Here is a 25,124-nt window from a genome sequence, read left to right as displayed (position 1 = left end):
TTTGACTTCCTTCCTGTCTTCTGTATTTTGAACCAACATAGCTCAGTACTCGAAGCGGACTGCTGAAGCGCGCATCGGTTCACAGCAATACATCTGTTGGCCTACACTAAATTTTGACGACCTCAGGCTATATAAAGTCTGCAGTAAGACTTGAATTTTGGCGCTGGACAATCGTTTTTATTCCTGAATATCTCTGGATTGGACAGGGACTGGTAAAACAGCAATGAACAACGGCGTTTACACACACCAAAAGCTATGAGTACACATAGCACGAGGTAAGTCGTCCAACTTCTGTGTACGTTTTACGAAACGGTCATTTTACTTTGGGCCAAAATATGAGATAGAAATGGGTTATTATTAATGAGGTTTTTTGTCACGCCCATGTTAAAAAAAAAGTCATACCATAAGCAACTTGTAGTCTATGGAGCGGATGAGACGGTAGAAAGAAATACAAATAGATTATAACAGTGTAATAGTCTAATGATTATAGATTTGTTTTACGAAAACCGCAAATAGATCCCACTGTTTTACAACAGAAACATCTGCGGAGCATATAATCGGACCCTAACAACTTGTTTTACTTGTGTCAGATGTAAATATCGTCACATTGGGCTAAAAAGTAAGATCTGTTCTAATTGGCAATTCCGGCATAAATTATTGATTTAAGTATTTATTAAAATCATTTATTTCTAGAAACGTAAACTATTAATATATACGCTATTTCATTCATGTTCGTCTAACTACTGCGATCTGTGACATTTGCGACAACCGACTTCGTAAGAACGTCGCCACGTGTTTATGGCCTCTTTTTGAATCAATTTGTGGGCTTCCAAAGTAATGTTTAATGATATTTGTTACTTCCTCTACCAAAGTAATATGCTGTTCATTTACTGATCTTTGTTACTTTTACTGATATCTTGTCAGTTATTGCTTACTCTGTATATGTGTTAGTAAGTACAACGGTGTTTTCGTTCATTTCGTTGCTGATTCTCATTCCTTGTGGATCAGGAACACCAAATTGTAAAGCTCCAGCCAACCAGTCCATGTGTAGCTGGATGTCTGATAAACATTTTATCGGCATATTCAGTCACTTTGATTTTTACGTGTGATATAGTTGGATTGATTGATTGATAGATACAAGGGTTAGATTTGGATTGATAGGCCAAAATGCTTTGTAGGTGAGATCAGAATTTTTGACCACTGAATTATTTTACCTTGTTTTTGGATTTACTCTTTGCTTGGGCTACGAATATTGAGCCCTTATTATGGATGTGTGCAGATTTGTAATGAGTTTGCTTTGTAGTTGAAGGGGTTCCTTGGCAGAAGCAGATATGACATCAGGCCAGTGGTGCCTCATATAAGTAAGTGTGTAGCCATAAAGCATGTTTTGCAGGAAGAAGTTTGTTCTGAGGCCACAAAGCATGAACCGTGATTCACAGCACTGTCTCTCTGTTCAGAAACTAATGATTTAATGCTTGTGGGAGCATTTTATCCTTCTTTTAATTGAGGTTGAATTGTATGGTCTAAAACAGATTGAGGATGAATTGTGTGGTCTAAAAGAGAATGAGGTCGAATTGCATGCTCAAAACAGAAATAAGGTATTCATGTGTTTCTGGGGTTAATCATCATGCAACAGTTTCCACAATGTGCTGACTTTCAGCAAGAAATTTCATCAAAACCATTAAAACAACAAAACACAAAATACCCCCGTAACTTCACTTTTTTCTGAGTTTGAGGGTGGGGGGGTGGTGGAGTTGTCCTCACAGTTTTATGGTGTGGCATTACTCAAGAACAGTTATTGATGTGTATCTTTCTCAGGAAAACAGCCCTATATGTTTTTAGCTTCTTGAATCTTTAGGCAGGGATGCCTATTAGATTTGTGGTTGAGTGGGTAGTCATGTATTTTGGCAAAAGAACAAAATCTTTTATCTGGTACACTTAAAGCTGCAGAATTTGAGAAGCTTCTAGCCTACCTACGTGTGTTGGACTACTTGGAGTACTATGTATGTGTGGTGGACTATTTAGAGTACCAAGTATGTGGTGCATTATTTAGAGTACAATGTATTTGTGGTGGACTATTTAGAGTACCATATATGTGTGGTGGCTTACCTTGTGTTGATTTAATTTTAGCAGAGGTTGAGTTGCTGTTTAGGAGCAGTGCTGATAGAATAATACAAGCCTCCTCTCCCAAGGTATTTTAGTGGAGTATTTACTCTTTTGGCTCTGAATTTGTTTGATGTTATTTTGTTGAGACTTTTTATTTGTCAGACATATGTTTTCATTATTTCGATGTTGATAATTTTTGTTTCTTTTGAGAGGAGGCTTGTTGTAGTTTATATTCCAAAGCCCAGTGCTACAGTTATTCAGGTTTTACTCCCTTGAGAATAAATGTTGATTGTACAGTTAGCAAACATGTAATATAAACAATATTTTATGTTCTTATAATGTTTGCTATTTTTAGGAAAAGAAATATTTGATCCCCGGACACTCTTTTTGATGACACATTGCCTCTGAAGCCGGTTTGTAATTTTACTATATCCTGCATTATTATAACACCCTTGTTTTTCCTTTCAGTGGCTTGCCCAGTACATACAATAAGTGAAGGAAATACGAGGACTTGGTGTGACTTGTGTTTCTATCATAGTCTGCTTTCCTCCACCCCGCCCTCATGGTGGTTGGCTCCAGACGTCAGTGGATGAGTGGTCCTAAATGGGAGCACATATAGACAGAGCCAGCCTGTTACTATGGCTGCTTATGCTCTGAACAGCTTGATCATGATGAACTCCAATAACCTGGCTGATAAGAGCACATCTCGGACTGGGAGGCCTGTGCTACCTGTGCCAGATCGCACCACCTACTGCCCACTGCTGGGGGGCACCAGTGGTCCCTACAGTCCCAGCAGCTTGATTCCTGGTTCTTCTGGGACTGCTTTTGTTTTCCCGCCTGGCAGCCCCAGGCCATTCTGTCCGCCAGACCTGCTGGGGGTGAACGTGGGGAGCCGGGTGCGCCGTCTGAGCAACTCTTGCCCGGGTGAGGAGCAGGAGGAAAGTGGGCAGCATGCTGTTCAGCAGCTCCAGCGCAGCGTGGAGCTCCAGAATGTGGAGGTGAACAAGAAGGTGAACCTGTTTGAGGCGCACATCTCTGCGCAGGCCCAAAGCAGGGACATCCAGTGCAGCCCCCGGCCTCACAGAAGACCCAGCCCAAACAGTGACCCTTGCCCTCAGCCAGACAAGACTCCTCTGCTCCCTGACTCGAACCTGTTGGAGTCCCAGAGCCAAGGCCACCTTACTGGAATCCCAAAAGAGTTGCAGAATGGGAAGAAGTGTAGTGGGCAGGAAAGTAGTGGAGAGGAAAATAACATGGTCAATTTAAATATGGACGATGGTGTCTCGCGTAGTCGGGCTAACAGACTGTCCTGCATCTCAGGAGAGACTGTCATCTCACTGGCCACCCCTGAGCATGTGGACATGTGGGCTGGGACACACCCAGCAAATGATAAACTGATGGAAGTACAGCCTCAAGTGGAAGCTGAGGGGAGCTATGTGGAGATGGGTGCCATCCCTGCCGTAATAGTGACTGACCACGGCATGGAGGCCAGTGGAGAGGGCCAGGAGCCTGAGGTGAGCCCACAGCCTTCCCGAGCCGGGCTGCGTAAGCTCTCCTCTTCATCAGCCTCTTCAGCAGGCTTCTCCTCCTCCTGGGAGGAATCAGAGGATGACATTTCCAGTGACCCAGAACGTACACCAGCCTTCTTGCAGACGCAGCAAAAAGCGGTGAGTCCAGCTCCTTTCTTGTTCTTCCTCAGTGCAGTTCTGTTTGCTTCTGTTGGGTTTTTGCTCATTAAGCAAGCAGGGTTTGATTGGCCTCCATGTATGGCTTCAGTCATACCTTTACTTAATTTTCTTAGAACAAGGAATGTGTGCCTACATTTTCAGCCGGGATCTCTCAAAGTGAAAGCAATTAATGTTAGACAGGATCCTCCCGTTCATCTGCCCAGTTTATGGCACTCCCCCTGATGCTTCCCCTCATCAGTATTCTCCCTGAGTAACACTTGACATTCTAACATACAAAGGCACTTCTGTCCTATTAGACTGGGGGGACTTTAGCTGGCCGCCCTTTAAATGGAGCACAAAGGCAGAGGCATGAACAAATAGCTCAGTACAAGGTTAACAAGTGGACCTGAGTCTCACATAACTTATTAGACAACAAAATCATCCATTAGCTCAAATGCATCCTCTGTGGTCATTAGGGTCTGTCCTATAAAACAGCATAAGCTTTCAGTACATACTATATATGACTTTAGCAGCAAGACTATACTATGATTCTGTGAAGTGGGTGTCAGTGCTGTGCTCATCCTGTTGAGAATGCTTCAGATTTGAAGGCATGTTTCTCGATGGCCAAATGTTTAAAGAATCTGTGGCTCACATGTTGCTTCTGTCACAGAGAGCTATGTTGTTTTATCCATGGCCTGGGAGTGCATCACCGGGACCACTAGGGAATGTTTCTTTAATTGGATTTCATATCTCTTAGGTGCATTTAGACCTTTAAAAGCTAATCAGTGCTAGTAAACATTTATTCATAGCTTATCAGTCCTAGTACACATACACATTCCCTCAGTTGTTATCACACTCATTGAAGAAGAAACATGTTATAAACGTTTGCCAAAAATATGTGTAGTTAAAAATGTTCTAAAGGAAATTTTGTACAGTCTAATTAGTTTGTAAAAGCTGTTAGCTTACTCAACAAATATGCTGACTGGCCTCCCGTAGAATACACAGTGCACATTATTTGCAGACACTGACAGTTTTTCAAAATCTGATAAAATGAGGCAGTTTTGACAACAAGGGGGTTCGTTGTACATTCTGTGCTATGGCTTTTCTTGGATGGCCTTACATATGCATTTTTCTCTACTTACATGACTGTTGACAGTGTGGTTTCTGTTTATGTGGGTGTCTCTGGGGTTTCGGAAATTTGAGGGGCGATAAAACTGGCGTTATCAGTGGGTTTGGTCAAATAAGTGACCCAGAAAAGTTTCCACTGGATATTCCTTTACATCAGAATTATGTTTATGTGTATAGCTGTGCCATTATTACACCCAGCTTGTTAATACTTATTATACGGTATCCCTGGATTTCTTCAGGGTGTTTTAGGAGGATTTCTTATCCATGGATGCTGATCAGGAGGTGCTCACATTGAATAAATATTTTATAAAACTAATTATATTACATCTTTTTTAAACGGGCAGTGGTAGCCCAGTGATTACGGTACTTGATTTATAATTGGAAGGTTGCTTGTTCAAGCCCTGCCACATTGCCTCTGAACAATGCCCTTAACCCTCAATTGTTCAAGCTGTAGTCATAATTGTAAGTTGCTTTGGATAAAAGCATCAGGTAAATACATACATATTTAGAGATGTATTGTGAAAATTGTTTTGTTGTTCTACCTTAATACAATGAGTACAATGAGATTTTTTTCAATTCAAATTCCAATTGAAAATGACTGATTTTGTTATCTGACCAGTATAGGTGAATATTGAAAGTTATGATAAAATATAAAAAAATTAAAGCAGATATCGAACATTATAGTGAAACAGTGCATATATTCTGTTATATTCTGTAGATTAGTTTCGACTGAATTACATGGAATGCTTAGTAAAGAGAGACAGAGAAGGAGGGCGATAGAGAGAGATAAAGGGAGAGAGGTAGAGAGAGAGTGCTGCTAATGTTGGTTGATCCCCTAAAGCTATGCAGGTGTCTCTGGAATGTACCTGGACTGGTCTTTTCATATGCTTGCTGATTATTGTATTACATGTACATTAGCTCCAAATTCCAAACCATTCAATATCAGACTTCTATCTTAAGAGAGGTCAGTCATTTTTTAGTATATAAAAGCAACACAGGGAGTGATCACAAAATGAGGCAGGGAGTTACACAGGCGTTCAGACAGGGATTCACACAGGCATTCTTGTGCTTTTGGTTAAAGGGTTCCTGACTAGTTGGTTGTTACTTAATCATACCTTAACCCATGCCTGCTAAGATTTTACCATAACTCATCAGTAAATGTGTCAAGTAAGACTCATTTGCATTTGAAAATCAGCAATTTTCAACCAAAATGCTGAATCTTAATCTGATTGAATAAAATAACAGACTTGAATTAGCTAGTATTCATCATATTTACTTTATTGTGACAGGTATCGCAGGTTATCACTGCTTATTTGAATTGCTGACTATCTGGGATCAGAGTAAAACTCGGACTAACCATACACCACTATATTCAGTTCCAAAGTAAAGTTTTCTAGTTCCTTTTAGAACAAAACATCTGGTATTGACTATATCTACACTTTACTTTATCATGAACTGTGCAAGACATGTCATGCAACACCATTGGATTGATTTAAACTTCTCTACTAGGAATTTTTGCAAGTGTTGTGTTTCAAATGTATACACTGACCACTAAAAGCTGCATGTCCTGCCTGTTGGCTTCTTCACTGTCGTAAGCATGCATACAGTAATGGCATGCATAGAGTAGTGGTGTCTCCATCTTCTGTGGCAGTAAGATGAGGGAAGAGCCCTTCGTGTGTGTGAGTGTGTGTGTGTGTGTGTGTGTGTGTGTTCACGCGCATTTGCAGAAGAGCAATAGAGGCTTGTGGTTACTTGTAGTGACGCCTGTCAAGCAAAGCCCAAGCAAATACATTGAGGACCTTGTTGCAAGTAGAGCCTTGGCTGTTTTTGCAAGTGCATAGACAAAATAGGTTATAAATGCTAAAAGTTCATAAGTAGTGATCTCTTACTTTGTGTACCAAAAATATATTGCATATTAAATATTTGAAATATTGCATGGCTATTCTAAAACAATAAAGCAAGTTATGTTAAATAAATAAGGGTACAGTACAACTAAATATATGAGGGGAATCATTTTTATACACTAATTACAGCATTGAACACTTCAAACCAGCATAATTCTGTAATTCTCTATAGTCTTGATATTAATGCGTCAGTGTCAGTGTCACCCTTCATAAACAAGAATAGGCTGTGTGACTAAGCTTTAGCGCTGAAGTCGCTGTTTTCACTCCTAGGTTTTTTTCTTGTCTGTGGTGCAAAAGATGTGCTTTTTCCTGTCCCAGTGCTTTGTGAATGTTTGCACACTGTGTAAAGCATGTCAGGAAGGTATAATGGGTAGGGTACAATCTGTATGCTGTGCATATTTCTACATTACAGAATAAATAAGCATGCCACATATTAGTAGTGCTTGATAAATGAGAGTATTGAGTGTAATTACTAAAAGATTTTGTCTCATCTAAAGATTGTCTCCTGGATGAGGACGTAAAATCACTTTCTCCCTATAAATTTTCCAATCATGAAGATCCTCTTACAACATTTATTAGTGAACTGTCATACTGGCAAGTCAACAAATGTAGCATTTGTACTTACTTTGCAAAGGACTCAGAATGGGATTGTTCCAAGGTTGATGTCATTTAGACAGCTTGTCTAATTTCTCTTTTGAGAACAATTGTTTGTTTGTGCTCTAGTAAACACTGTAGCGTAATGGGCACTCTGTGGTGGCAGCAAAATGCGTTCATCAGAATTTTCAGAGGTGAAAGCAGGAAATATTTATTCAGCCTGAACAGCTGATTATTACACTTCTCTAGCCCTTTCTACAACAAGAAAAAAAAGGTTATGTACAGGAGTTGATACTGTTACCCACCCATACACACACACACACACACACACACACACACACACACACACACACAGAGTGCACAGCGGGACTGCAAGTTGTTTTTGTTGGAGGATCTGAAAACTACTTGCAATGGAAAATGTAACACCCCTGTGGTTGACGGTTGCCTGGAGACGAGCTGACGTCAAGGCATGCCTGCTTCAAACAGCTGGGCTTCTTAGCTGCGACAGCTCTGCTAGAGACCCGTTCCATATGCAACAGACAGGAAGTTCACCAGCCCTTTTTTCATTTCTCAACTCTCTTTTTTTTGTGATACGCCCCATTGCCATGTAGAGGGAAATTACTCATCTGCTAACGAGCCACTGTTTACTTGAAGCTTAGAGTGCATGAGCATTCTGAACTAGGGTTAGGCTTAGGGGTTAGGGTGAGGGTTAGTGCATGAGCATTCTGAACTAGGGTTAGGGTTATGGGTTAGGGTGAGGGTTAGTGCATGAGCATGCTGAACTTTGGTCAAAGGCCTTTTACAAGTTTCTGCACACAAAGGTAGTGCATATATAACAACCCTATTTGTCTAAATTGAAAGACATATTGGTTCCCCATACTACAGACTACTTAAAGGAAACTATTACTTAAGCATGCCAATGTGACAAGAATTAGTTTATGGTAGTTTCCTCTTCATAAATCAACCTGTGCCAAACTGGGAGAGGTGATAATAACATTATTTTAGAGTGAATAAAACTATGCTTCTTCAGTCTTTTGCTAATTCAGGTTTAAAAGAAGTTCTGCAATGAGTAAAGAGATGCAGCTTTGATGACCTTGCATTGCTGCTATCCTTGACGTAGCATCTTTAATGTACAGACTAATGCACCAAACTGCCACTGCCTGCACAGCCTGTCATTCTGACCCATCTTGTGCCATTCAATGACAATTTTCTTGCCCTGTAATTTTATGGTCAAGTTTAGTGTTAAGTTTATTAGGGTTAGTATGTCACCAGGTCCCACCCCCTGTATGAATCTGTCCCTTAATATGAGAGACAAGGTGAGTGCTGTTTGGAGACAAAGGGACTTCAGTGCTGTTTGGAGACAAATGGACCACTATGTCAAACAGAAAATTCTAGAAACCCAATTTATCTTTTGTGACACTTTTTCTTGTAATGATTCACTGTTCAATAACTGACAGTAAATGGCTAAAAGTCTTTAACTGTAAGTCTGAATGTAAGCTGGTTGCAAACTCTTTTGTTTTGACTGTTTAATACTGATATTTCATTATAATACATCAAATATATAATGATAATTACAATTAAAATACATTAAATATATAATTAAAGACCACTGTTGCTTGAGTCTAGCAATAAGGGCAAGACATAATAAGGGTAAGGCGGTCAGGATGTGGCTTTGGGGCAGACATAGATGTAGTTCTCTAAGGATGTCTACGTTTTGCTACACATTGGTCACAGTTGTGGAAATTATTGTCACCAAGGGCTGGCACTTTCCTGTCTTCACTGAGAGGTTCCTCTCGAGGGGTTAAAAGCCACTTCCTCCGGCAGTGATGCTCAGTGGAAACTTTAACAGCACTAGTGTGGTCGAAGGGGGTCTCTGCGAAACAGTGGTATCCCTTTCCTCATGCCTGATATAGCTTGCCATGTCTTTATCAGAACAATGGCATGACCCTGCGCTACCCAGTGTACTCCACATGATACAGCGCAAACTCTTCCGCTTTCCAGTTAAAGGCTATTGATAGCTGCTTGTGAAGGCCTTATGGAGAAGCATCAGAGCCCAGAGAGTAGCGCTGCTGCTCACGAACAGAAACGTCCTCTGGGACATTTAAAGCTTCCTGGCATTACTTGAAGGAAGACAATTTAAATACAAGTCTGACAACGGATTTTTGCTATTTTTATCTATTGTTAAGTGTAGTGCATGATTCTGAGAAATGACTGGGTAAATTATGCTATGACTGTTCTTTAGTAAGACACCAGAAACAGTTCTTGAAGACTACTTAAAAGCAACTTTTAGTGATGCAGTGTAAAATGAAAAGCCTTATTGAGTGTTGCATGCAAAATTCTACACTAACCTCATTCTAGTGTCTCCCAGGGTGCACACAGGCATCGGAAACTTTTGTGGTTTTGAGATGATGCTTGCTCATATCAACAGAAAAGAGGGTGCTCACGTTAAGTTCTTTGACCTAATGCTAAATACACTAATATTAATAATTAAATACAATGAATCATTATTATATGTATAAGGGATATATGATGCACTGATTGGTTGACATACATCAAACCTATTACGTGCATGAGTTTTAACTAAGAGCTTCTGATCCTTCTCTGGTTTCCACAAAACATTAAATGTACAATTTAATAACTGCCAAAGATCAGGAGCTTGTTTTTCAATTTCAGTAGCACAGCTGAATCAACAATAAGATATTTTTCACAGTTTCAGACATATGCAGTCCAGTATAATACTGCATGCAAATCAGGGGGCCTTTATTTTGGCTTCAAACAAAGAGTTTGTATTCATTGTAAAGTAGAAAGAATGCAATCTCTTCTGTGTAGAGAAGCCAAAGTAAACAATATATTGTGCATATGACTTTAATTAAGAACTGTTGTTTCTGCCATTATTTCCATTCATGACAACTAATTCAAAAATGCTAAAACGCTACAATAAATCATTTAATCTATACAGTGTAAAAGGTTTTGTCTTTATTTGAAAAGGAGGATAATGTCCAGTCTTCTATCCTCTGCTGTTTTAAGCAAGAAAGTCAATTCACCATTAGTCTGCCACAGGAAGACTGCTACTCGCATGAATACTTTTCATGATGTCAGAGTGAGGAGATGACCTCATCTCAGAAAATAACTTGACTTGTCTTATTTCAACTTTTCTATGGTCCATAGTGTTTAACATAGCATGAATGTGTAGACAATTTGTCAAACAAAAGTTGCTTTGTCTATTTTTAAGGCATAACCTTCATCTGCATTTAGTGTGCAATCTGTTTGTATTGTATAAGGTACATTTATAATAGTTGTGATACTTATATGCTCTAATGTTCTCCTCTAAGTTTCTTAATTTCAGAGTCAGGTTCCCTCATGTGGAGTTTAATGAACATTTAGGTTTGCGTGATTTAGTTCTTTGTTGGAGTGTTAAAGTGGTTTCCATATAGTCATATAATCCAAATAGTCCATAGTCCATATAGTCATATAGTCCATATAGTCATATAGTCCAAATAGTCCATATAGTCCTTATAGTCATATGGTCCATATAGTCATATAGTCTGTATGATTTTAAAATACAATGCAAAGTAGTTAAGCGTGATGAGATCAAATTTTCTAGTTCTAGTAAGAACTCTGGCTGCTGCATTTTGAACTAGCTGGAGCTTGTTTAGGCACTTAATGGTACATCCAGATAGTAAGGCATTACAGTAGTCCAATCTTGAAGTGATTACTGCATGGACTAGCTTTTCTGCGTCATGTCAGGAGAGCATGTTCCTGAAATGTTCCTGAGGTGGAGAGAGGAAGTCCTAGAAATGTTATTTACATGAGCTTCAAATGAGAGACTGGGATCCATAATAACTCCAAGATCTTTAACTGTTAAAGAAAATGTGCTTGGGAGACCACTGAGGTTCATTGTATAGAGAGTGAGGGCCTAGCTGTCTCTGGGCCTAACAGAAGCACCTCTGTTTTGTCAGGATTAAGTGAGAGAAAGTACCTCATCATCCAGTGTCTTACATCCTTTATGCATTCATCAATAATACTAAGCTGATATATGTCCTCTGGTTTGGCTGAGACATATAGATGAGTATCTTCAGCCTAGCATTGGAAACTAGCACAGTGTTTACATATGATGTCACCTAGAGGTAGCATATATAAAGAAAAAAGCCCCTAGAACAGATCTTTGTGGAACACCGTAGCTAACCTTGTTGTATTCTGAGAGGTCTCCATTTATGTTAACAAACTTGTAGTGACTGGCCAGATAAGATATAAACCAGAAAAGGGCTATTCCCCTAATCCAAAAAACATTTTTTAGCCTATCTAAAAAATTTATATGATCTATAATGTCAAGTGCTGCACTCAGATCAACCAATCTAAACAAAGAGACATAACATCAGAAACCAACAAGATTAACTAATTTAATTAGTGCTGTCTGCATACTATGATTAAGCTTAAACCCTGACTGAAAGACATGTATCTGGTTCAGATTCAGATATGAGCTTAGCTGCTAAGCTACAGCTTTGTCTAGGATTTTGGAAATAAATGGGAGGTTTGAGATCAGCCTGTAGTTTGACATCTGACATGGGTCGAGGTTAGATTTTTTGATAAGTCTGATCACTACTAATTTAAAATATTTAGATATTTAGCCAGTGTTCAAGGAGTAATTAAATTTAGTAAAGGTTCTGTAAGTTCTGGCTCTTTGATAAGTGTAAAGGATTCTATAGTATTTTTGGCTTTGTTGTTCTGATCCCCAGGGGCAGTGGTGGCTCAGTGGTTGCTCAGTGGTTAAGGTACTTGACTGGTAGTCAGAAGGTTGCCAGTTCAATGAAATTCACCTCTTAATGCCATAAAGTGTAAATCTCTAAGTAGCTCCCTGACATCATGTTAATATACTTAATGTTATGTCTAATTTTCTTATTAAAGAAATTCATGAACTTATTACTGCTGTGTCATGTTGTAATCTGAGCAGTGATGTCAGTTTTATTCCTAGTTACATGTGCAATTCTACTAAATAGAAATCTAAGATTATTTTCTATAAGGGTCGAGAGCTAAGCTGTTTGAGCGGTAATAAGTGCCTTTCTATACTTGAGAAGGCTCTCCTTCCATTCAAGTTGGAAGACTACAAGCTTAGCGTGGCACCATTTCCGTTATATTTTTTTAGTGTTTTGTTTTAAATTGCGAATGTGATCATTATACCAAGAAACACATTTTTAAGTGGACCAACATCATTGCTTCTGCAGCAAAATACTGATTCTAAGCATTCCATCATTTGATCAAGAGGTCTGAGATGGCATCTGACTGGGGTATTATAACTACATTCTCTGTGTCTACACCATATGTCAGTACTAAGTCAAGCAGTGTGTGGGTTCTCTTACAGTCATATAGTTCTCATATAGTCATATAGTCCATATAGTCCGAGCACAAGGGCGCACTATGCCCATGTATTTGCATTGATCTGATTATTTTTTAAAATGCTGTTCTGCAAGAAAACAAATGAGAGGCAGCTTTGCCTGGCCCTTCCTATACCTCCAGCCCTGGTGGTGTGCTTTAGTGCATACTGCACCTGACTGGCATCAGCATGGCATCCTTTGCCTCACATCTTTGGAGTTTCCTTCTCCTGGTATTAAGTTTTCTTGCCACATCAATCATCCTGGTCACCAGAGAGATTCAGGTAATAGCAATGGGCTTTGATTTTACTGTGTAGGTACTTTAAAGCTTGTCTTGTTATCTGGACCATGTAACCATGATAGGTATGAAGTCTATGTTGAGTACTCTCCATCAACTAACAAATGGACTACAGATAATATAGAAATTATTGATACTATAAGAAAAATAAAATATACAATTTGGTTGTCAATGTATATAGTGTCAATATATATAGTTATATACCATCAATATATACAATTATATACAGATAATATATAAAATATATACAAGGATGTGGTAAGCCCTCAGTCTAAAACCACTCATACAGCCCCGTCAGCATAACCCCAGCATTCTCCACTGTATGACAGACTAACAGGCATTTATTTACCCTGTATAAAATTGTCACCTGACATAACCTTGACTAAAATGCTAAACTACATTTCCCATCATTTTCTGAAACTGACATCTTCCACTTGATTTCTTTTCCAAATTCCATATCTGCTCAATGAAAAGAATGTCCACACAGACTTTGCTTGTTTTTCTGCAAAGCATAATTGGTTTAGGGGTAACAGAAATTATCTTGTGATGCAGCAATTCTCTGGTAAATTCTGTCCTTGTTTTAAAATCATTTTAAGGTCAATCCACTGTGTCCAGACAGACTCTTCTTTACATAAGATGCTCTGAAATGAGCGGCACACCATTTCATGTTTCAGCTTGTTTTAATGATGGTATTACTCACCCAGTCTCAATCTATTTTTATTATATATTTATTTTTATTTCATTAATTATCTGAGATTTCTATTCACTAGTAAATATCTGTTTGATTTTGAAGAACATCTTTTTTTGCCCATGAAAATCCCATCCACACAGATTAATTCTGAACAGGGCATAAGCTTGTGTATGTGACTTTTGAATTTATCATGTTGTTAGCTCTCTTTCTCTCTCTGTCTCGCTGTCTCTCTCTCTCTCTCTCTCTCTCTCTCTCTCTTTCTCTTTCTCTCTCTCTCTCTCTCTCTCTCTCTCTCTCTCTCTGTCTGTCCCCGAGCATAGCAGAGCTCTGGGGCTAAATTTTCATTAGGGGTCTTTAGCCAGAGAATAAAGGAACAGAAGAGTGTATGGCAGGTTAAGATTTTAGACAACAGCATACACAAAAGATCATGTAGGATTGGAGTCAACAGCCACAAAATGTAATATGAGGTTGAGGTTCAACTTCAGTCCCACTGAACAGTAGAACTATCATATGATTATAACAAGATAAAAAAGACAAGATGACTTTATATTTTCTGGATGGTTCAGTTTCTCATTGTATATGAGTTTTAAGCAACTTTTTAGGTCTACAATGCACCTGCTATTGTGTACAGTTGTATATTGGCTTGTCTAAGATTGAAGGATAAAACCAAAGCATCACAAATACAGTATAAAAGGAGAATCTGTTGTGTGCTGATGTTACTTCATCGTCATGCGTCCACAGAATCAGAACTGACCAGTTTTCATATGTTGCTGTATTTAGTGTGTTGTTCTGTTGAATATGTTTTGTATTGTTTGTGTTGTGTTGTTTGTGTTTCTGTATTGTTTGTGTTGCTGTTCTGAATGTGTTACTGTATTGTGTGTTGCTGTATTGATTGTGCTGCTGTATTGTTTGTGTTGCTATACTTGTCTGTGGATGAGTGAGTGGAGATTTATAGCTGCTGTGGAGGCTGCACTGGGGACATCATGGCTGGGCCAGCTGGGACTAAAGGATGGAGGTTTCCTGGTCACTAGGAAAGCCTCCTCATGTGTCGTAGAGACTGAAGCAGAGACTAGCATTGTGGCCATGCTGGAAAGCGGTGTTAAACAATGCAGGGATGTCAGCAATGCACAGTGAACTAGAATACCATGGAGTAATTGGTGTTCTGGGTGAAAGTAATTTATGTCACATAAAGGCAGCTTTCAGAGTCACAACACACATCACTACCCATAAAGCAGAGGTAAATGCACAGGATTGGTTGGTTGGGTACTGCAGATGTCATCCTGTATACATTAAATAAATAATGTATAGTAACAAAATATAAACTGTTACTTTATGCTTTCAGATTTAAGTAACTCAGAATGAAATCAGAAATATATCTTACAAAAATGTAAGTTACTGAAGTTAAATTGACAAATTATTACAGTTATGAATATTTTACCTATTTTATTTATTATTACAGTTATTTTAATTATTTCAAATTATTTACACTTATGAATATATCTTTCACCAGTTTGGTCCGATCTGGGACTGGCTTCCAGGGTAAATTCTGTGTTCGTTAACAGTACTGAAGAATGAAAGGGAGTGTGGTGCACTGCAAGCTGTTAGCTATGAGCTCTCATCAATGCTTTTGTTTGCTCATTCTCTTCTCAACCATCTGTAGCTTTTTTCATGACTCATAGCTTAGCATTCTGTAAAGACCAGTAAAAACAGGTGACCTTGCTATTCAAAAAGGTTTGTTAGTTTCGTCATAAAACACTTGGAGTAACAGCATCTGGATGAGTTATTACTAAATAGTATTTAATATTTAATGGTACGTCTTGAGGTGGTTAGGCTAACTTAGCAATGGCTTTGTGCATTTTGTTGGTCATATGGAAGCTGTCAAACTGATGAGGACTGGTTTAGACAGAGCAGAAGGGATGGTCAAATACATGCAAAAGACATCTTTGGTTATTTTCCATCAGTGTGACTTAGAGTACACATCTCTGGCCGTGGTGTAGTCTAATACAGGAAAATGATCTCCCACAAAAAACCCTAAAGGAGCCACCAAACTTACATAAATAATTATCTACACAAGCAGTAATTTACACTACATACTAAATGACTAGATACTCATGTTCTCTTATTTTGTCCCCCCCAATCTTTTTCGAAGTGTTATTTTAAAACTTCTCATTGTGTCACTGAACAGCATAAATCATGGAAGAAGATCAAGAACATTGTGCACTGGTCACCTTTCATGATGTCCTTCAAAAAGAAGTACCCTTGGATCCAGCTTGCTGGGCATGCAGGTAGGCCTTGGCAACCGCCATGGAACAATGTTGTTACATAACATTTTACAAAATAGCCAGCTTGCTTGAAAATGACACTGATAATGTTTTAATTTTGCATGCATTTACAGCAGTGTAACTTGCACATACATAACAAAGGTTGCTGTTTGTTCAGCTCAGAAGTGCTTTGGGTATCCTGGGACACAGGATCTTAATCTAGTGCTCAGACACTCCCAACCAGCCCACATATTTACTCTCCCCAACAAACTTTGTCCAGGTAATGCAAAGCTCTACAAGTTGTCATTACCTGGTTCATGTGCATGAGATACTGCAGCAAAACAAAAACCTGGTCTGGCTGGGGGTCCCTGAGGGCTGAAATGAAATCTTATGTAGTGCAGGAAAAGTGTTATTTTTTTTAAAGTGATAGGTTTTTTGCCCAGCCTGTAACCCTAACCCTAAAACCCTAACTGTAACCTCTATCCCTAACTCTGCAACTCTAACACTAAACAGTAACCATTAACCCTAACCCCTTGTCTTAACCCCTAACCCTAAAACCCTAACACTAGCAGTAACCATTAACCCTAACCCTTAGTCCTTATCTGTAACCCCTTCTGTCTTCATCTCTTGCAGGCAGTTTCAAGGCAGGAGCCAATGGGCGAATTCTGAAGAAGCACTGTGAGTGTGAACAGCGCTGTCTCGACTGGCTGATGAAGGATGCACTCAAGCCATATGTGCCAGCCTACCATGGTGATGTGGAGAAGGATGGTGAGAAGTACAACCAAATGGATGACCTGTTAGCTGAGTTTGACCTGCCGTGTGTCATGGACTGCAAGATGGGTGTGAGGTTGGTGGCAAAAATGATCTTGAATGTATATAAAAGTGGAAGGTGATAATAGTACTACCTGAGGACCTTCATTTATGAACCTTGATGTGTGTTTTTAGTGCTATAGATTAAGGGTGTTTAATGTTGTATCTTCTAAAAAATCAGATAAATAAATAAAGAATACAAGTAGATCACATTTGAGTGAATATCTTACTCTTTAGACAATTTGATTGAATATCTTGCTGTTGAGACAGTTTGAATGAATATATTACTGTTGAGAGAGTTTGAGTGAATATCTTACTGCTGAGACAATTCTTAGTTTTCTGTAATGCTGCCTTTTATTATCACATACAATCCCACATACTTAATGAAGTAACAAATGTAAATTTAATTTTAACAGTTCCCATTTTTATTCATCACCTTTGAAATTCAGTAAAATTCAGCCATCCTCCCATCTGGATAGATGCACTGCTTTGGTGGCAAAATGTGCTTTTGATATAATGGGTATAGGGTTATACTAGGGTTAGCGTAATACTAGGGATGGGGTTATACTGGGATTAGGGTTATACTAGGGTAAGGGTTATACTAGCTATAGGGTTATACTGGGGTTATGGTTATTCTGTGGATAGGGTTATACTAGGAGATGCTAAGAATTCTTTGCCATTTACAGTAGCTTTCCTTTAAGGTTTGCTGGAACATTGCTCTGAGCCTGCATAACTGCAGACATGGCCAGATGGTCAGGATTTTGGAATGTTCACAGGCCTGTTCAAGACTAAACATTATAGTGCTTAAGAATCTATATAGTAAGCCTTAGTGCTTTTTGGGGGCGTTTGAGCCAGAGTAGTATGAGGGTTTAGGTTTAAAGGAGAACAAACATCTAGGTCTTTTCAGAAAATCGATAACTTTCAGGTTGTTGTCTGAGCTGAGTTGTTGTTTTTAGAACTTTAAAGCCATAATTACATTATTATGTATCTTGTCATATAGTGAGTTGAATTAGGCCAACAAATTTAATGCTGTAATTGCTTTGCTGTTCACTTTATCACAACAAAAATGTTAAAAGTTGCTTACCCAACATGCAATTTGTAATCTGCTATCTCTGGGAAAGGAGCCAAATGTGTTTTCTCTTCCTGCCACTGCAGGACATATCTGGAGGAGGAGCTGACAAAGGCCAGAAGGAAACCCACTCTGAGGAGTGATATGTACCAGAAGATGATTGAGGTGGATCCAGACGCACCCACTCCTGTGGAACATGAGCAGAAAGCAGTTACTAAACCTCGCTATATGCAGTGGAGAGAGACCATCAGTTCTACTGCTACACTAGGCTTCCGCATTGAGGGAATCAAGGTGACATTGCCAGTTATTCAGACTCAAACTAGCTCCAGACAGCTAAAGTCTAAAGTGTTTAACTCTTACTTCTGTATCCAAATAAAAACTGTAGGTGTAAATTTAACACTGAGATTTTTGCAGTGGGTGATGTGGTCATACAGATATCACAAATGAAATGATGAAAATGTTGCTGTACCAGGCACAAATATATCACAAAAGATTTTAAAGAGCAGTACACAGATACGGTGTAAGTGAAATTAAAAGTGAGAAATTGAATTACCATGCTGGCCCATGTCTACATCTTAATTATGTAACAGGATAATAGGCCTCAAGTGACAGGGCAGGATAGTCATTTGAGGCTGTGCTCAGCTGAGTGTGTTTGTCATGCAGCAAGGCTGCCAGTGGCACCTACATTGAACAGAACATCAGTTAGTGACAGGCAGCAGCCCTAAACACAAACAAACTGGCTGCTGTTATACCAACCAAATGCATCCCCATAAGAGAATGTCAAAAAGGCAAAATACAACTTGGAACTCCCTGCTTAACTCAATTAGACTAGGCTAACATTCTAATAAGTCAGGGGAAGAGAGGGCTAGGGCAACCATGTTTGGTCTGTTGTGTGGTTTTCCAAAAATATGTCTTCATTAAGGAGAGCTCCCAGCATGGTCTGTGAATAGGAAAAACATGAGGGCTTCTCCTCTCAGAGTTTCCACTTGCATAAGGCCAAGAATGTCCATAGAAGGCTAGGGGCTACTTCTCTCTCTCTTTCTCTTGCTGTTTTTTCTCACCGCCTCTGTTGTCATGGCATCAGAGGTTGCCCTCGGAAACTGTTGCATACTGAGTAAGAGTTTGGAGAACAGGCAGCTGTTGTTATGTGTTTGGATTTGAACTCAGTGTCCATATTATGGCTATAGGTCAGGCCTGAGCTGCAGGTTGGATCTGAGTCTAGGGATGACTGCCTTGCAGATTTAAGAACTATGTCAAGCTTTCATAGTCCATTGGAGCAAACTAGAATGTTGTATTAAAACTTTTTGACACAAACATTTCATGGAAGGAGTCTAGTCTACTGAAACATTTTGATTCTCTAATTCCATTTCTATAATTTACTTGATTTTGTGTGACTGAATGAAGAAAAGAGGTTTTTTGGCAAGTATACTAGATAAATTTAATTTCCTTAAGGTTTTTATTATGAGGAACGTTTTTTTGTGTTTTATTGTGTTATTGCGTTTTTGTGTTTTATTGTGTTAATCCATATTTACAAGCATTCTCTTTAATGTGTATTGTTTTCTTGTTTACCCATAGAAGGAAGATGGAACAGTGAACAGAGACTTTAAAAAGACAAAGAGTCGTGAACAAGTCACAGAAGCATTCTTTGACTTTGTCAAGGGGAATCTAAATATCTTGGTAAGTATGCATTAGTGTGTGTTACGGCTCTTTGCCAGTGTGGAGAGCGCCAGATAGCTGGGGAAACCCCTAAAGCTTACCATAAACTCCCAAAGGAGGCCAGTTCAGCTTGAGGTTTTCCTTTTCATTCCTAGATGTTTTCCTTTGTGTCATCCTCCGAGAGCTCAAGTGAAGCTCTGCACAGAAACCACGTGGGGATTTTCCCTTTAATAATAGCACTAATTTGCATTATATGTTCATGTTGTTTCTTTTTTCTATTAAGAACAAGCTTGTATTCCCTATTTAATGTATTTTGATAATTTATTTTTCCTTTTTTTTCCATTGCTCATATTTTGCTTTAACACGGTTCAGTTTGCATGTGTTGTTGGTTACACAATCTGGAGTGCTCATCTAGACAGACACCTTGGTTGTGTCCTTTTAGGCAATGGCAATATTTGCAACTTTTCTGTAATAAAGTGTTCCTTTGGAAGCTCCTGTTTTTAAGATGAAAGCAATGTAGATAAAAAAAGAAGCTGTTGTAAAATCAAGGTTTAGCGAAAGTGTTGCATGTTAAATAACCATGAAATTTAAATATGATCATTACCAAAGATGTTTGTAAATAGCATTTGTCCAATACATTCAGTAGGCCTGTGAATTTCTGCACAATTTATATATATTGCTATTCTATACAGTATTTATCTTTAAATTGTCTATCATACTATATAATTATATATCTGTGTCCATCTGCCTATATATTCACATTCATTAATCATTGCCAACTTTACTTCTGTTTGGGCAGAATTCTTATCTCATCCGGCTAAAGGAACTCAGGGACACTCTGGAAAAGTCGCCGTTTTTCAAGACACATGAGGTATACAGTGCTGTGCTTGTATACTGAGTGACCCACTGCAGTACTGGTTAGAGTTAGGGACTTATGTCCTAGGGCTAGGGTTAGGGACTTATGTCCTAGGGCTAGGGTTAGGGACTTATGTCCTAGGGCTAGGGTTAGGGTTAGGTACTTATATCCTAGGGCTAGGGTTAAGGTTAGGTACTTATGTCCTAGGGCTAGGGTTAGGGTTAGGGACTTATGTCCTAGGGTTTCTGTTTTTAGGGTTAGGGTTAAGGATGCCTGCCTTTACCCCTTGAGCCCATTTACAAGGATAAATATAACAATCAGAGTGAAAACTATTTGAACAGTGTCTACACAAAGTGTAGGTTTGCAGCAACGATTAGCTTCTGCCTGATGTTAGAGTTAAAGCCAAAACTGTGACTTGCTTGACAAAAAGCCAGTAAAAGTGAAACAGGAGCCAGATCATTCTAGATTATAATGCATCATGAATTACTGATGCAATGCAATATCCTGCTTGATTCAATTAACATTTTAATATTATTTGTAGACATACTACTGTTTGCTGTCATTAGTTAGAAGTTATCAATGAATTTACAGAGGAAAAACTCGCATGGGTGTATAATGACAATATACTTCCTGAGTGTTGTTTGCACCATTAAGAAATAAAGATGTTCAAGTGAATATATATGACAATGATTTTGTTTCCCTTGTCTCTGGCTTGTGTTCAGGTGATTGGCAGTTCTCTTCTCTTTGTCCATGATAAGCGGGAGCAGGCAAAAGTGTGGATGATTGACTTTGGCAAAACTACTCCGCTTCCCGAGGGTCAGACACTGAGCCATCGGGCCGTCTGGGTAGAGGGCACTCGGGAGGACGGCTACCTATGGGGTCTGGAAAACCTTATAGACATTATCAGCCACATGGTGGAGCCAAAGCCCCTTTAGAAAGAGCAGGTCTCTGTTTTCACTGTCTGTCTCTACTCCCTCTGGGTAGGCTGCACTACAGTACAGGGGTACCATACAAAGCTACCCCACTATATCCCCAAATGTGTCTTGTGCATCTGTGTATAGATACAGATGCTGTACATATAGTATAAAGACTGTAAAATATGTTTTTAATACAAGAGGTGTTTTAAGTTGGTGGTCTGTAGCTAGTGCTTTGTTAATGCATACCTGAATATCACATTCTTTTTTCATCCTTCAGTGTGAGTTGTTTTAATAATGGAAGTGTTACAGTTGTTTGAATAATGGTAATGTTACAGTGTCAAGCATTTGTGCCCTCTGCTTACTGATGGAATTCTGAATAAGACATATATGGACTTCACCTTGTACCAAACCAAAAGATGTTGGAGAAAAGTTCCTTATTTTAGACTGAGACACCCAATATATTTTGAATTTTCAAAAGTTTGTTGTGTAATTATTTTAGCTATAGCAGGCTCATCTGTACACATCTAAACTTCCAGGTTTATAACTAGAATTTCATTCAGATAAGTTCTATTTTTAATTTGGAACATTTTGTTAATTTTTATTTTATATCCATTATAATGTAGTTCTTACCTATGTATGATAACTGATGATCTTCGTAGTGTTTTGCCTGTTGTGAATGCCTTTTGTAGAACAAGAGACTGTACCATCAGAGAATAAGAGGTGGAGAGGTTTGGACTGTGGTTTTATTCCTAGCTGGTTTCTGCAGTTAATTTCCAGTTGTAAGTTGAGAGTATGCACAGATCTATTGGTATATCCAGGAACAGAGCCCTAACACAGACACACAAACACATGCATGCACTCACGCGTGCGCATACACACACACACACACACACACACACACACACACACACACACACACACACACACACAGACACACACACACACACACACACACACACAATACGGATAATGCTTCTGAGCATTAATGTAGAATCCCAGAATGCATCTTATAAACAACTGAGAAACCAAGTGATGATTCTTAATACAAAGAATCCAGTGCCTTTGAACTTTTAAATGTCAACCTATATCATCAGAAACATAGTATGTTTTTAGTGTTGTTTGCCCAGAATATTGAGTTCAATTATTAAAGTACAGTACTGCTGACCAAAGGTATAGTTACATAGCTTGCACAGATAAATCCCTTTAGATTACCCCTTACAAATATATTATGATAATTTATTAGGAAGGTGTTTAAGGTAAGTTAGTTACCCATTATAGGCTCAGTCTACTTTCAGATGAAAAAACTAAAGGAAAAAAGTCTTTTGAACTTTTGAAGTGCATCATATTTGAGGTAATTGGTGTTTGCATTGCTCTTTGCTGTGCATCATATTTGAGGTAATTGGTGTTTGCATTGCTATTTGCTATGCAAATCTCCCTCTCTGGCAAACTCATCCCACCCCAACATTTGGATATTCCAACAAAAACAAAGTCTTTGATAAGGATCATTTGTGGCTGCGTGTAGCACATGCCCGCTGAAAGAGCTTCAGCAGCTGACTGATAGTAGATCATTTAAAGTGACAGACTTGGAGTCACTGTGTCAGCTGGTGTTCAGGCCAAAGTTTCTCACCCAGCAGATTCTCCACAGTTCTGCTGTTACCCAGATCCTAACAACTAAACCAAGGCATTAAGAACACTTAATATCTGGCCTAGATGTATTGGGAGCTAACTTGCGCTTCCGCTTACTGGGCTGTGAGGGTTAGGCTCATGCAGGGGTTAGGCTCATCCGAGGGTTAGGCTCATGCGAGGGTTAAGGTGAGGGTTTTGGTTGTTTAGGCATTCTATCAGTTATTATGATTCTGGATTTGAGTTTTTAAATTTGTACTCCATTGTCTAATTTGTATTGACTTCACTAATTGAGTAGAAAAGGAAATGTCCAACTTACTTTTCCCAAAATCACAGGCTCAGATAGACAGAAGTCACTAGTTTTGTCTGTGAAGTTGATCTATGCCTTTTCTTATTTGTTATTGCTGTGAAACCAGTGAACTATGTACCTGAAACAAAAAAACATGCAAGGATCCAACTTAAATAAAACATGGAAACCATAAACAGAGACCAGCCCAGGACTGTTAACCAAGTGCCCAATATTTTTAATAAGATTTGCTTTTGTAGTTAATGTACCCAAAAGTAGAACTGAACAGATCCTGGGGATATGGTAAAATCTAACCCTAGGGTAACCCAAACTCTAACCCTAGGATACTCTAACCCTAACCCTGGGCGTGAAATGAGTGCCTGCTGGAGTGTGAGCCACCTGCTGTACAGTGCTATTATGTAGAACAAACAAAACAAGTCTCATACCATATCTGTTTCTAATTGTGGTTGTGTGAGGTGAAAATGCATGAAAGATATCAAGGTGTCATATACACTCATATTTATTGTCTGTAACATTTTGCACAAGAACACTAAATGTAGCTTTATGTTTTTTCTTTCTTTTGATCCTCGAAATTGACTCCCTGTAATTCTGGATTCTTTGCTTGGGGAAAAGGTGCACTTTTGTCTTGAGAAAAGTTGTTATTATCTCTACACAAGAAGAAATCTACTGTAACCCAATTGTAATCTCTTGCATTAGTCTTGATATCATTTTAATCTGTGGATTACCTCCAAATTTCAAAACAACAGGAATTTCAACAACAGCAGAATATTGTTTAATCATATTTTACATAACTGGTTGTGCTGTTAAATTGCTCTTCCCAGCATCACAGTTCAGGTCACTGGAATCCTTTTAAAACTGCTCTTTCCAAATTGCTGTTATGCTGTAGTCTGTATGTGTCAACATGTCAGTACTGCAGTTATCAGTGCTCTGATGTACAATTTTAATGAAGTAAATGAACAACTTGTTAAATTCTCCTGGCTGTTTCCTGTCTTCATTTTGAAAACTCTTCAACAGCAGGTGCATGGCAAAGGAAATTATTGTACATCATTTCCCAAAATTAAATACAGCAGTATTGTATTGTATCAATTCAATGTATAAAATCATTTGAGTACAATCCATAACTTCATATTTACAATGTGACACTGGATTTGATTATTTATTCGTTAGGATTAGTTAGGTTTAAACCTAATCCTACATTTCCTTATCTATTTTAATCATATGAGGATTAATCAGGTTTAACCCTAATCGTACATTTACTTATTTATTCATGTGAGGGTTAGTTAGGTTTAATCCTAATCCTATATTTCCTTATTTAATAATGTAACAGTTAGTTACGGTTAACTCTAATCCTTATTTCCTTATTTGGTCATGCTTGCCCTGAGGTTCTGAAGTGTCAGTAAAGCTCAGATATATTCTAGGGTAAGGGTAAGGATTGGGGAAAGGGATGTTAGAGTGAGGCCATGTTCAAGATCTTGGAAACCCCCCACAAATGGTTGGAAACGCACATTACTCTTTTTAATATTTAACATATCTTGACATAATCTTATTGAGTTCATACTAGGACCTTTGCTTTATAATTTCTGTTACCTACATTGCTTTGAATCAGTAAAATAACTAGATGTAACAAACTAATTGGTAATGTTTCGGCCTTCATACAAAATATTTGGAACATGGAGCGATCACAGTAAGCATATGAGAATACATAACTGGCTTGCTCACTTGGGGCTTGGACTTGGACATTTGTAAAGCTACTTTGTGACAACATCTGTTGTAAAAAGCGCTTTATACAAATTGATTTGATTTGATCATAAGCAAACAAAAGCACACAGTGACAAAATGGGAAGCAGGCTATAACAACAATACAAGTA

At 38.6% G+C, this 25,124-nt stretch overlaps 1 protein-coding gene across 1 annotated transcript; it reads left to right on the top strand.

Moving 5' to 3' along the window:
• Window positions 1–11: 11 nt before the first annotated feature.
• itpkb (inositol-trisphosphate 3-kinase B) lies at window positions 12–22,224 on the top strand. Its single transcript, XM_027022834.2, has 8 exons — window positions 12–275; window positions 2,575–3,773; window positions 15,943–16,042; window positions 16,652–16,865; window positions 17,984–18,188; window positions 19,473–19,574; window positions 20,353–20,424; window positions 21,132–22,224. Exons 2-8 carry the CDS (start codon window positions 2,745–2,747, stop codon window positions 21,342–21,344), a joined length of 1,935 nt encoding a protein of 644 aa, XP_026878635.2. The 5' UTR covers window positions 12–275; window positions 2,575–2,744; the 3' UTR covers window positions 21,345–22,224.
• The last annotated feature ends 2,900 nt before the right edge of the window (window positions 22,225–25,124 follow it).

Source organism: Electrophorus electricus, chromosome 3 (assembly GCF_013358815.1).
Source record: "Electrophorus electricus isolate fEleEle1 chromosome 3, fEleEle1.pri, whole genome shotgun sequence".
Lineage (NCBI taxonomy): Eukaryota > Metazoa > Chordata > Actinopteri > Gymnotiformes > Gymnotidae > Electrophorus > Electrophorus electricus.
The sequence above is the reverse complement of the archived record's forward strand: the minus strand, read 5'-3'. Positions and strand labels throughout refer to the sequence as shown.